This window comes from Canis lupus, chromosome 6 (genome assembly GCF_048164855.1).
Source record: "Canis lupus baileyi chromosome 6, mCanLup2.hap1, whole genome shotgun sequence".
In the NCBI taxonomy this organism is placed as follows: domain Eukaryota; kingdom Metazoa; phylum Chordata; class Mammalia; order Carnivora; family Canidae; genus Canis; species Canis lupus.
The window spans coordinates 25,541,361-25,556,320 of NC_132843.1; the positions used below are offsets into that span (position 1 = coordinate 25,541,361).

The 14,960-nt window shown below is 34.0% G+C and overlaps 1 protein-coding gene across 15 annotated transcripts in view; it reads right to left on the minus strand.

Annotated features, from left to right (window-relative positions):
- The window catches only part of NOL4 (nucleolar protein 4), a 521,978-nt gene that overhangs the window by 89,150 nt on the left and 417,868 nt on the right, over positions 1-14,960 (minus strand). For 14 of the 15 annotated variants that reach the window (XM_072829191.1, XM_072829188.1, XM_072829194.1 and 11 more), the window contains one exon: positions 1,104-1,217. The exons of the other annotated variant lie outside the window; for it this stretch is intronic. In XM_072829191.1, coding sequence (XP_072685292.1) covers positions 1,104-1,217 — 114 coding nt within the window. The remainder of the gene's footprint in view (positions 1-1,103; positions 1,218-14,960) is intronic. 15 annotated transcript variants of the gene reach the window in all.

Below are 14,960 nucleotides of genomic sequence, written 5' to 3' on the forward strand. Positions count from 1 at the left end.
TATGTATGTATGTCATCTGAGGCAAATACTACATTCAAAAAAATTAAAGGCTTCATCTTTTGCATTGTTTAGAATTATTAGCACATATCACACTGACAATAAACACAGAAAATTTTTAAATAATGCCACTATGAAACATTTTTACATATTTTGGTCCTGGAATGGAAACAATTTTTTTCTATTTTTCTTCAAAGCTCATTGGCTCCCAGGAAAAACAAAAGTAGACTAACAATTTGATCTTCTCATTCCCAACTTAATGAAAGATATGAAGCACCAGATCATTTGTTGTAAAAATAACTTAAAAGTCAGAATACAATATACTTGTATGTGTAGCATTGAATGTCATGTATTATAATTTAGCACTTTATTATGGATAGTTAAGAGGGCTAGAGAGAAAAAAAAAGACAGAGAAAGGCATTCCAGATCAGAGAAGGGGCAACACACAATGCAGATAAGCCAAGGGAAAACTGAATGAAACAAATAAACAAAAAATGCACACGTCCACACCACCTGGGGTACATTCCTTAGAAAAGAGACAGAGAAAAATGATACTTAATGGATATACAGCAAATGGTTCATTAATGAGGAAGCAAGCCCAGGACATACATTTTCATTATTTTATATCCCCATTTTTATGGCTTTCTAGTCTTTCAGAGTCCTTGCTTTCACCACGCCCAGAACAATACTGACACTTAGCAGCAAACCAGAGGCGATTTAAGAAAGGTTCATGTTCATTCAAAATGAACACAATCCTGTCACTATCATAAACAATCAGGTACAATTACAAGACTATTGTCAATGATCAGTTAGAACCACTTACTTAAATAAGCAATCAGCCTGCGAATTGGGTACTATGCAGAATTCCGACTCATTAACTTTACAGTTGGCCATTTTTCACCACAGAAAATTTGATGGATGTCCACTGATCTCATGAACATGCATTTTCAAGTTCAAATTCGTATCATAAAGACACAAAAAAACATATCTTGGTGCGCTTCAAAATTTCATTCAAAAGTTTCATGCTCTTCTACGTAAATCAGGCTAAATGAACTGTATTTGTTTTCTATCATGGGTGCACACCAGCCCCCAAGGCTCCTCAGTACCTGCTGTCTATCCAGACGCATCCTCTTGGCTGCATTTCTGCTCTCACTCTCACAGGCTGAAGCCAAGATACTCTCTGCAACTGCTGAAGTAAGGTGGGAAGGAATAGGTCGAGACTAAAAAAAAAAAGAGAGAGAGAGAGAGAGAAACATGAAAAATTATTAACAGACCAATGCTATTCTCAGAGGAGCTCACAGGATGTGCAGGAAAATCCATGTATTTCAACTGAACTTATTTCAATAAAAACAGGAGATGGAAATTGCAAAGATGAAAAATGAAAGCTAGTTAGAGGTTAAAGCTACAGCTGTTACACAGATCCATCACTCATTCCCATAGCTCCATTGTCACAAATAGTTAGTCTGGGCCATTAAGCTGGAGTTTGAATAGGCGGTGACAAAATGCTGACTGGGTTTTGCAAATAATAGAAGTTGCTTTAATTCTTTCGTAACACATGACGATGCACAACAAAACAAAATCAAGTGACAAGGCTGAAACATAGCTGGAAAAACTGACAGACACTCAGACCATGTCAAACATTTTTAATATGAAATATGAATATTTACAATTGAAGTTGTGACATTATTGGTATGATTAAAATCTTCTAAAATTATTTTAGCTTAAAAAAAAAGAACCAACTAGCTTGGGAATGACAAAAAAAATATTTTAGCTTACATACAAACTGAAAACTCAGTCCTGAAATAATTTTGATATAATACAAGTTTGATGTTTTGATATGAGCTTTATGTGTACCTACATGTTTTATTAATAAAATAGGAGCTAATATTATTAATTTAATAGATACATGTTAGAAATCTATCTTCTATGTAGCCCATATAGAAGTTAATTACCCCCCCACTAAGCTTGTAATTAATTTCAAATTGTTTGCAACTCTCCATATCATTTGTGATAATCAGAAAAGTTTTCCATTTTCTTTTCCCATAATTACATCCAAAATCATCAAACTGAAAGATGAAGTGCTTAATGATATTGAACAGTTTTTTAATGAAGATAAGCAAATGATAGATAAGAAATAACATGATAATTAAACCAGATAATACAGCAAAATATGAAATTACAAAATAAAAATGTCCTTTGGGAAGCTAGCCTATGTAGTGATATGGCACTTTTGAGTTTTCAAAGCCTCGATCTCAAATATGTATGGATGCCATTTACTAGAAGCTTCTGACCTAATAAAGGCCTTCTCATTTTTCTAAGTGAATAGGAGCATGCCTTTATGATACTTGATTCATTTTGCTAACTCTAGCATATAAAATGTGTTTCAACAAATTGAACCAGAGGGCTTATATCTCAATATTGAAGAACAGCTAAATTCAGACCATCAGTACTTGCACAGATACTCCTCAGTAGAATTTATACAGTGTAAAAAGAGACCAGGCTCTGACCTTGCTTGAACTAGGAAGCAATTTCTATAGCTGTCTCAGACAACTTCTTCATGTTTCCTACCTCTTTAGACATAAGGTAGTAAAGGTAATGGGTACAGTCTCCACTGCTAACCCTGTGGGGTACCTGAAATGATGCCTAGACAACCTTGACAATAAAGCATTAGGATACTAGAAATGTTACTTTTGCAGAGGAAAGAAAAGAGAGAGGCCGCTGAGGCGGCAAGTAAGTGTAGCAGCAGGATTTTGAGAAGGAAATTAGAAAGCTAGGAGTGTGTGTTGGGAACAGAGAGGAGGATCAAATCAGATAAATAATAAATTGAAAAAAATAAATTGTCATAAAGATGTAAATATAATTTTAAAATCCATATGGCTTCTTCATTTCATTCTGTACTTCCCTGAGTATGGATAAGATAATCTAGTTCAGAACCAAAATTATATTAAGCCACAAAATCAGTGTCTCATGAAAGAGCAAAGCTTTGGTCACAGCTCGGCTCAAAATTATAATATAAACCACACGGAAATTAGGTACACAGTGTTGTTTTTCTCAATTGAATTATGTTTGGAGGCAAAGACATTATAGAAAAAAATGGGAAGAAGAACATTCTAATATGAAAAAAGAAAAATTATTTGATTGTAGCTAACATTATTCAAATAGAAGTGACAGTTCACATCATTATAAACTACATTATTAGACCTTTCATCTGGTTCTAGGGGCTGAATTAAAACAATCTAAATAAGACATCAGTAGTCTCTCTTTTCTTGATCCAATTATTGATAGTCACATGAAATTCAGAGAGATGTATTCCTGCTCTTCATTATCTTTATTTTCTCTGTCAGGTATCTTCATTCAGAATTAGGAATACATAAAGCTATGGAACATTATTAAGCTGATTCAATTGAAGTAATAACCATATACCTTCCTAAACACATAAAAGTTTCTTGAATAGAAGAACAAAAGGTGAAATATTTCTGTAATCAAAATTAGCATTTTATTTCATTTAAAACATTAAAAAAACCAAGATGGGAAATAACTTTTACTAAAACAGTAAAAGTTGTTAGGCGTGATAATTTATATAATTTCCTTTTCAAAGAAAATGATGGGGATAGTTCAGTCTTTTCCAGCTATAGGAAATTGGTCTTCTTAGAAACTAGAATAATGTCCTGGCTGAGTGGGGCTAGATCATTTTTAAGGTCACTGGCTAGCCTAATATTTCAAGATTTTGAAAAGAAAATCAACCTCAAGATAAAGCAGTCACGTATCCTTTCCTATTAAGTGGCAAAAAAAATTAATAATAATAATAAGTGGAAGCAAAGGTATGTGATAGATATTGCCAGTAGTTAAATAGTATAATTTTGAAGATAGAGTTGTTTTGAATTTATGGTAACGCTATAACTTGGGAACTGTATATAGCCTTAGAAATCATTCAATACAAATTTCTTCTGAAAAGTTTGAAGAAACTGAAACTCAGAGAGGTTAAATGATTTGCCAAAGGACAGATTGACTAGATGTAGAACCCAGGGTTCATGTCTCCCAATTCTCAATCCTTTCACTCTCGAAATTCTGTTCTATACTTAGTACTTTTACATAACTTATCATTAATATAAAATATTATAGAAAAAAATCCTTATACACACACCCTATTGCACTCAACTGAACAATAAGCAGACCAAAGTTAACCCTTTCCATGTATGTATTACAATCAATACATGTTCATTGAAAAGAAAGCAGAATGAATAAAATTTATATTATGGATTAGGAAATATACATGTGTTTTCCAAAGTATTTACTATATCTTAAGTACATAATAAAAAATGTACCTCTAACTAGAAAACCAGTACCACCCTAATTTAATTTGATGATAAATGTTAGTATCTAACTCATACTGACTAGCTGGGATGGGCAAGCATTAATACAAGAAGCTTAGATTCATTATCTAATTTAGTTTTCCAAACAACCCTTGAGAAAAGTATTTATAATATTCATATTTAGAGGAAAAATAAATTGAAATTCTAAAAAATTATATAACTTGACCAAGATCACACAGCTATGATGTGGAAACACCTTAATATCTAAGTCCGATGATAAAGTGGGAATAATAATTCCTAGTAAAAAAATATTCTCATTTCACAATGAAGGTCTCAGTAAGTTTAAACAAAGCTAGAAATCTTAAATACTACACACTCCTACAGAGGAATCCATTTACAGCTAACTCTATTTTTCACTTAAGTAAGGAATATATTAGGATCTCACTAAAGTTCTCTTAAAGGGATTGAGATTCTCCAAATATATTTTCCTATTAATTATTTAAAGCCTTTCTTCATTAATAGCACAAAAATAAATGTAACATATCTCAGTTCTGTCACGTTCTAAATGGAGGCAATATAAAATCACAAGAATGTCATGTTGGAGAAACCAGGAGTGCCAAGAAATTACTGTCTATGAAACATAAGAAAAGCTTAGTCTTGTGCCCAAAATGAGAATGAGGAGCCAGGCAGAGTTCGTGCTTTCCTGTGAGGCAATCTGTTAAAATCCCTTTGGTTCTAATATTGAGGAGCCAATAATGAATGCCAATGCTCCTCACTATACACAGAGCTCCGTTACGCTGTGCCCTGCTCTAAGATATGAAAGATGAAAGTCTTTTGTTTATTGTTCCTCCATAATTTGGCTTTTATCTATTTCACAGCTCAGAAGTACTTTAACCAAGCTAATGAGAAGGAAATTAATCAATTTTGCTCCTCATCAATGTTATCATAGAGGAATTTAAAGCTATTGTTTAGTGTGAGTTTTGAGGATCATCTTTGCCAGAACTCTCTTTTCCTTCACCATATTTGGTAGTACAGAGCTGATTCTAATTCTAATATTGCCACGCTACGGGCTTACTGGCAGTTAATTAGCAGAGTGTGTTAAGAGCTATCATCATGAATTCCACCAGGAACAAGTATGAAAAGTCCCTCTTCCATCAGTAAAAGTGGCCATAGAACACAAAAGCCTCCATGTAATAACTTAAGGATATTTTGACAAAAAAAATCCCAAATGCGTAGAACTCAATAACACCTACTTGATGAAAAACAAAACTTCTCCTTCCAGTTGAATATAGCTCAGTAAATATACTACTTGGTATATATCTTGTAAGATTTTATTTTATTTTTTTTTATTTTTATTTTTTTTTAATTTTTATTTACTTATGATAGTCACACACAGAGAGAGAGAGAGGCAGAGACACAGGCAGAGGGAGAAGCAGGCTCCATGCACCGGGAGCCCGACATGGGATTCGATCCCAGGTCTCCAGGATCGCGCCCTGGGCCAAAGGCAGGCGCTAAACCGCTGCGCCACCCAGGGATCCCTATATCTTGTAAGATTTTAAAATAATGATGCAAAGATGTATATAATCATACATTCCACATGATCTATACCTACAGTGAGATTTGTTACCTATTTCTTATCCTATTTCTTACCTTATTTCTTATCCTATTTGTTATTCTATATCTGCTACTTATTTCTGATCCTGGAGGTGAGATAATGCTAATCACCTTTACTAATTATCTCTTTGTAATTAACTGTCATCCTCAACTGGGAAGAGTTGATCTTTCCCTAGCACTGCTCTTATTACAATAATTATCTATGACCAAATTGGTGGTGGTTGTTTCATTAAACAGATGGCTCAACTGTCACAAGGAACTTTTGGAGATGAAAAAGTCACATTTTAATTGTGGTCTTAAGATGTGATTCCTATTGGCACAGCATAAACATACTTTTCCTTATATACACATGTATATTTACCACCGCACCAACAAACTATTCCATTTTTGGGGTCTGAAACTAAAAACTAAACAATGTTACCATCCTCTGAACTTCTGCCATACTTTTACTAGCTCTGAGTTTTTTACAGTTTTCAAAAAGTAAAAATAAATCATTACTGTAAGACTCTATTCATGAGTTGAGGCACCTGAGTGGCTCAGTGGTTGAGCATCTGTCTTTAGCTCAGTTCGTGATCCCGGGGTCCTGGAATCGAGTCTCACATCAGGCTCCAGGTAGGGAGCCTGCTTCTCCCTCTGCTTGTGTCTTTGCCTCTCTCTGTGTGTCTCATGAATAAATAAATAAAATCTTTATAAAAAGACTCTATTCATGGGTTAATAGTACTTATTAGTGACAAGGCTTACTAGAATCCAGGGTGAAAGCATTACTAAATCAAGTATTAAATGAGGCAATGAGGCAAGATTGGGAACAACCACACATCTACCCAAGATTCTACATAGAATGTGCTCTTTCAAAATAAGTAAAGCAAAGGATTCAGTAGTCAGTTTAGACAAAACCCTACACTAAGATTATTTTTCCTAATTGTGTTACTTCACAAAACATATAATATAAAAATTCTGCAGCTTAGATCATATGCATATTCTAGATATATCTACTCCTAAAGGGATAATTGTTATAGGTATGTAGAAAGCTGTGGCTCCTCTGTGATCTCTTCTATAAACCAAGTAGCTTCCTTTGTATACATCAATGGAATAAAGTCATAGTTTAGCAATGAAGTGACTGACCTGAATATTATTATAAAATAAGCTACTTGCAATCAGCCTGACCACTTTTGCGATTTAATCGCTCTGAGCCTCACTCACCATGCCAGGTACGATTATTTCTATTTTTACAAATGGCAAAACTAATTTTCATTCAGTAAGTTATGAAAGGGAAAAATAATCTTTATATCATGAATAGTTACAATTCCATGATGAGGTAGTGATAAAATCACTGATAAAGTTTTTATTAAAGTCATTAATATTTTCACTTATGTAGCCGACAAATGTATTTCATGAGGACATTCTATAAGTCAGAATCTGTGCCAAGTTCAAATACATAAACAGTATCAATACTGTCTCTGCCATCATAGCTTACAAGCTAATACATGTGCAGCATGAGGTGTGTAATACACATGCAATAATGTTAATTACAGACTTGCAACCATTTATCAGCAATTCTGTAATGCTAATGGTCTATAAATGGAAAGTTTTTCAGAAACTTTGGGGAAATTTGGCCGAAAGAACTGATGAGAATACTTACAATCTTTCTTTTTCCTACTTTCTGTGAATATTCATATTTTAATGGCAGGAATACTAATACATTTGTATATTAGATGTTTTCTCAGACCCTGTTGCAAGTGTTGTATTCCTCAAATCTGAAAAGTCCTGAATTTTGGACCACATAGGATCCAAGGTTTCAGATAAGGCTTGTGGCTGGACTCCAGGATCATGCCCTGGGCTGAAGGCAGGTGCTAAACTGCTGAGTCACCCAGGGGTCTTTTGGATTGTAAATTTTAGGGAGAGAAGTTTAGAGCTACTGATGGCATCATTTTATAACAGGTAGCAAGGACTTGTCTCAGATATAAGCTAATGCACAAGGGAAGCATAGCTAAGAAATAGGAGAGCCGTGAAGCCCTAACATCTGACCCCATGAATCCAGCTATGTGTGAATCCCTGGACTTCCCGGTTTCTTGAGAAAATTCTCTTGACCTCTTTAAAAGGAGATTGAAAATGTGTTTTCAACAAAAATGCTAATTAATCTTCATCCAAGCTTTGATAATAATTATGAGTTAATGATACGCACTTTGACCGTAATTTTAGAGCATTATTGGCCTTTATTAATGATCTTTCACAAATACATGAGGGTTTAATGTCTTATTTTTAATACTCAGAAGCCCAGTTTGGCTAATCCTATCTGAAAATTCCTTTGATCAAGATAAGAAAAACTAAATTATCAACTGAAATAATATATTATCATTTTTAACGAAGTGATTACCTACTTAAATCTCCACTAGGAAATATCTTTAAATTCTGAAAATAAGTGACTAGATGTGCTTATGATTATTGTTGATCATGGCCTCTCTGCCCCTAATAGTTCATTTGTGAAACCTGACACCATATACAAATTCTATTCAGTTAACATTACAAAACATTTCTAAAATAGTATTTCAAGAGTTAATAAGAGTTAAAGTTAAATAATGTAACTTTTTCTTGAGAGTTTTGGTTTTTTTTTACTATTAGATTTCCAGTTAGCAGTCACTTTAAAAATTGAAATGCCAAGTGCAGAATTCTGTGAAACACAGCACACGATAAAAATTTGCTTATCTCCCAGGTAATTTCTACCACAAAGTAACACATTAGTAAATGTCCATTCACTCATTCATCTTTCATTCGACAATATCAATTCAGTTGAATTGAACACGTACTGAGCAGCTTTCATTAGCAATTAATTGCACTGTGTGTAAAACAGTATAAGTGATACAGACATGAACAAGGTAAGCAGCATAGTACTCAAGGAACAGAACTTCTTATAAGGCAGCTAAGGCCAATATATAAATAACAGCAATATAAGACAGGATAAAACTACAAAAAATGTACCACAAAGTACAATTTGCACACAGAAGAGAGAGAGATTTAGGGCTGCTTTTAGTGAGAGGTGAGGACTAAGTAGATAAAGACATATTTGATTTAGTCCTCCAACTAGTTGATGAGGTTGAGCAGTGAGGGTTTTCCAGTAAAGGGAGCCAGGGAACACGGTTTCAAATTATATTGTAATTTATCAAGTTCCTCAGATATTAGGTACTATATTGGGTAGGAGTTTTTACATTTGTTATTTCAAGTGACATTGGTTTTCATGTGTGATATAAAAGCTATTTGTTTCCATTCTTCCATGAGGAAACTGAAGCTCAGGAATACAAGTCCATGAGTAGCAACTGGCAAAGAAAGCAGGTCCAAGAACCAAGATCCAAGGTGTTTTTCTTCAAATTTTCTCACCAATGCTGCTAATTTTTCATTGTTGCCCAGGGCTCAGCCTCCCTCTGCATGGAGGACATTTCAGCTCTTCCATACAGCCTGTGAGTGGTAACCTTGGAAATTGTCTGAGCTAGTTCTTTGTTTCATACTCTGGAAGCAGAGGTTAGCTGGGCATTGACTTGTGAATTAAAAGCAATTTCGCCAAAAAAAAAAAAAAAAAAAAAAAGAAAGAAAAAAAAATCAAGACTTTTTTCTTCCTTAGTCCCTTGTAGACAGTCTTCTGGCATCTATTTTGAGGACAAGAGGTGTGGTCCTTCTGTTTTTCTGTTTTAGATCATCTCTTGTTTGTTCATTGTGACATTTAAGAATTTTTTGGGTCTGCTGCAGTTGTACTAGGATGTACACAGGTATAGATTTATTTTTATTTATACTACTCTATGCTCATCTATTTTTCTGTTCTTAGGATTCAATGGTCTACTCAATTCTAAAAAACTCTCCTCATCTGTTTGAATATTGTTCTTATTCTAATTTCTCTTAGGAAATACCTTTTAGATCTATCTATATCATTCTGTTTTCAATCTTAAGTTCTTTTTTCTTATTTCCATTTTTCTTTCTAGAAGTAATTTCTATAGTCTATATCCCAGATTATTGATTTTCTCTTTGGCTGAATCCTACCTCCTATTTAACCCATCTAGGAAGGTTTTAATTTTAATGCTTATAATGCCTGTCATTTTATTTCTTGAAGTTATAACTGGATGTTTCCAATTCCCCTGTCATAAGAGAGTAACCCTTTCCAAGTCCCAGCTATTTATATAGTTGGCAGTTCCTGTTCCTCTCCAGTTATGAAATCCTCATCACTTGAACTTAAGTGGGCATTCGGACTGTAACCTGACCTGCTTTGGCCTACATTCAGGTTTTCTACCTTGCTAATCTGTTACCCTATCAAATTACGGGTTTATAACTCTGGTTATGAGTTTCCTATCAAGTTCATAGCCTGAAAATTTCCTTCTCTTTCTTTTGCTCTCAGCTAGGTATTTAAAAAGTTATTATATTCTACTCAGTATTTGTGTATTTGTAGAGGGAAGGTGGGTGCGGTGTATGAGGGGTACTCCACGAGGCTTAGGTCAACATTTTGCTAAAACTAAAAGATCCAGTGATAAGTCAGTCTTACAACTATGTTGGCTATATTCTTTACACTCTAATTACTCTTCAACCTTAATATATTTAGTAAATAATGAGAGAACAGTACTCATTATCCCTGAGTCAGGAACAATCAGTGGACCACAAGAGCACACGAGGAGAAAAGTACCAGAAATCCTGTGTGAGAGTTCAAGTTGAGAAACGAAAGAATTGAACATATTAGGAAAAAAAGGATAGAAAGAGGCCAGATCATATGCTAAATATTTCATATACATTATCACATATAATACCCCAACAGTCCTCTCCTTTAGAAAATTGGAGATTCAGAAACATCACACAGAGTTGTACAGGAATTGAACCTAGGCCTCTAAGTTTCAAAAGGCCATACTTGATTATTATAAGAAACTCAGAACTTTTTCTGATGTGGCAAAAGTTTGACATCAAAGCCAGAATCAAGGAAGACTACTCCGGGAGCAAAGACAGATTTCTCATATAGCCAATGAAATTTAGACACAAGGGCCTTTCAACTGGATGGGACTCACAGAGTTTCTGGGTATTGTAAGTATGTGGATAGGGAGGGGAAAGCCATGTGAAAATTGGAAAATATTTAAATGTAAGTGTGTCTGAAAATTGTCTAAAGAGATGTCAGAGAGAAGGGTTTGAATCTTCAAAACTTCTGTTTTTGAAGATTTTGGGGGTAGAAATCTTTTCTAATTAGAAATAAATATTCATCCTTCTACTTAAATTTTTGCTAATAATGGTGTATTACTTTTCTTTTAATGAAAGGCTCCAACTTTATAACTTTCAGGCACAAATCCTAGTTCTGTCCCTGCCTGGGAATAGAGGGTGGGGGGAGTATAAAATGAAAATAGGCTAGTTAGGATTCTGCAGGAGTATAGGTATGAAGTATGAAGGACTAGAAGTAAAGTGGTTAATGATAAAAGTCAAAATTATTTTTTTAAGATTTTATTTATTTATTCATGAGAGACACAGAGAGAGAAAGGCACAGACACAGGCAGAGGGAGAAGCAGTCTCCATGCTGGGAGCCTGATGTGGGACTCGATCCCTGGTCTCAGGGATCACACCCTGGGCTGAAGGTGGCGCTAAAATGCTGAGCCACCTGGGCTGCCCAAAGGTCAAAATTATTAGACTGATTCAAGAATCATAGCAAAGAAAGAATAAACGGAATCCAGTGAATGGTAGGATGTAAGCCATAAATATAAGAAAGAATCCAGTCTCATTCCAGGTTTATGAGCACTGCTGTAAATGACATTAGTGGCACTATTACCAGAAAGAGCCCAGTCAAGAGGAATTTACTGGTGATTTGGTAGATGAGGTGAAAGACCAGTGGAGAGTATGAATGGTGGAAAATACAAAGAGTTCTGTGGATAGAACAACACATTTGTCCAGCATCTGGCTGACATTTGGAAATGAAATACAAAAGCTCTGCAGATGACTGGGACTCTATGGGAAGAGCTGCTTACACACAACAGCCCTCAGTAGCTGTAGATTCAGAAAGACACAGTACATGGCCAAGCCCAGGATTTTCATAAGTGGCTCAAAAGCAAGGAAAGGTAAATAAGAAGGGAGAGCAACAAGAGCCTCAAGAAAATGGAGGTGATTTCACTGAGAATGCAATGTTTGGATCTGGTGCAAAGATCACATGACTATGTGATCTTTTAAAGAACCAATTCAATAGGGTAGTGAGAACCAGAGTCTGAATGTGAGGGATCATCAGGAGAGTTGATGGTAATATGCATGATCTGTGAGTATAAAATAATCTTTCAGGATTATTGAATGGCAAAGAAGAATGGTCTCAGATTGTAGAAGAGACATGAGATGAAATACTTTCTTTGAGTTTGAGGACTTTTTTTAAATCAGAAGAGAAGAAATTTTTCTCTCTCTATGGTAAAGGAAAATTGGAAATAGAAGCATTGGGATGGTTGACGAAACAACATTGTGACAGAAACTGAATGATGGGGGAACAGAGGCTTTGGGGTCATCCAGGGGCAAATACAATGAGGACATTTCCTCTGTAAAGACAGTGGCAGATACTTAAAAAATTTCAGATGATTATGAAAGTTTTTAATATTGCTTATGTAGATTCTTTGAGTGATAACCAAGGCTAGATACATCCATGTTAACAATGGCCAAAGTAAAATAGAGATGTAGATCTTGAAACTGAGAAAGAAAAAAGAATTGCGAATTCAAAAGGTCAGATAGTAAAATTATTAAGGAGAGTATTAGAGGATGTAATTAAAAAGAAATACTATGAATAAAGACCTCAGAAGATGGCATGAAAGTATCCTGGGGGATGGAGATGACATTTATAAAATAGAGACCAAAAGTTGGTACAAGTAGCAGGTGGGGAATTCAAACAAAATGTGTTTGCTAATTAGTATCAATTAAGTTAATTGGTCACAAAGACAGAAACCTACACAGTTATGGGAATAATAACGTGAAAAATGACTGCACAGGTTATTACAGAGTTTTTAATCATGACCTTGTATGAACAAATGGATGGGTATATCTCTAATCAAAGTTTCAGTCTAAAGAAGCACTTGAATTCATTCTTTATATCTCCATTTGCTAAAGAATGAACAGCCAATGTCACTGCAGCTTTTGCAATGCTCCTACCAGGGAAGTTTTAAATTGAAATCAAATTCCAATCTTTCTACTTTCATCTGCATTAGACAACTAAAGGCAAATGATGTAATTAGGGAAATTCCCTTAAAAAATGTACTATTGCTTAAACATTACTTCTTTTCTGATGAAAGAGTCATAAGCTCAGGAGACTAGATATCAAAATAGCTGAGGAGGGTACTATAGGATGCGATTAAAAAGAAATAGTATAAAAAATAAAATAAAAAAAGAAATAGTATAATAAAGAATTTTCATTATGGTATTAAAACATGGTGTTTCTATAATTAGATTTAAATATTTTTTAAATTAATATATCACATTTCCCCCTAAAATAAATATCAGAGCCATTAAAGAAATATATACCTTTCATCAATTAAATGAAAGGATAACTAGTACTTCAGATAAACTTTGGCTCTCAACTTGCTGGCAGTGAGGCACACAAGGGAATATATTTAGTTGCATGGTCCTAGGCAAGAGAAAATAAAAAGCATTCTATCTATATAGGAGAGGCACTTTTTTTTTCTTGTATTACATTTGGAAGGAAGTTTCTGAAATAAGGTAATTTATGGACATTTTAGTAGCCTACTGGAAAAAACACTTAGTAAAATACTACGAGTATGTCATAGACCTATTTCTCCAAACATAGTGAATCACATGATATTTTAAAAATAAGTAAATAGGTAAGTTTTCAAGATGCTGAATTTATTGAACTCAAATATTAGGGTATCTGATCTATCTTAGTATAGTGGCGCAATTTGAGATACAGTAGGAATGATAGACCACAAGTGTCTTACAATAGCTCCCCTAAATATCTTTTCAGTTTTATAAAAAATACATGTAAACATATGCAGCATGGTGAAACAGTCTCTAACAATATACGCTCAAACTCAAAAAGAGAAAACATCGTTATAACACAGACTACTCAGGTATGGGCCAATCCCATCTTGTTCATAAAGTTTGGCTTTTATGATCTTATCTGTTATACCTGCTCTTGAATTTAAGATCAGGGCATCTTGGACAAACATTTTTATTCTAGAATAATCAACAGATATTCTTCAGAAAACTAAAGTAATTTGAGAGTCAAAAGTGCACAACTGAATCAGTAGCAATTGGATATGTTTGTTAAAGGATTAATTTTATGGCTGTTTAGCCCATTCATTGGGTTCTAAAAATCTAATGAAAACTAAAACAATACTCTAGATCAAACTTATGAGATTTATTTTTCATAAAAGGTGACCTTTGATATTCAACACTGAGGATTTTATGATTTGAAAGGATTGGTAACAGTGACTTGGTGAAAAGGTGTAGAAAAGAATCTTAATATAAAGTAATATAGTGATAGTTATATAATATATAATATATAATATAATATAATAGTAATATAGTTATTGTACTTCATCCTTTACAGAGACCATTCACAGTGATGGCATGAAATTTTGGCTGCTTAAGCAATCAACATCTGTGGGGTCTTGTTAATTCTAGTGAAAAAAATGTATAAATACCTACTCTAATATTTATGTGAATTCAGTGAAGTCAGTTAAAAGTATTTATGTTGGCATGTAAATTCTTAAGAGATAATTATTATTAACCATGAATATATTTTGTATTAATGACAGTGGGAAATTAACAAAAATGAATGCCAACATTCTTAACTACTATATGTTGTGATAAACCACTTCTATGGGATTATCTCTGAATTTCTCGAAGTCAACACAAAACATATAATTCAATATTTTGTGTTTTACTCTACTGAAGGAGTCTTCTGGCTTAGAAAGCCCAAATGACTGGAAGAGATAAGCTTGTTGAATGCCACTTTCATTTTATAAGATGGAATATCCTACCAAACAATCCTACACTTAACAATTTCATTTTACAATTATATTTTTAAAAATTCTTATGTTG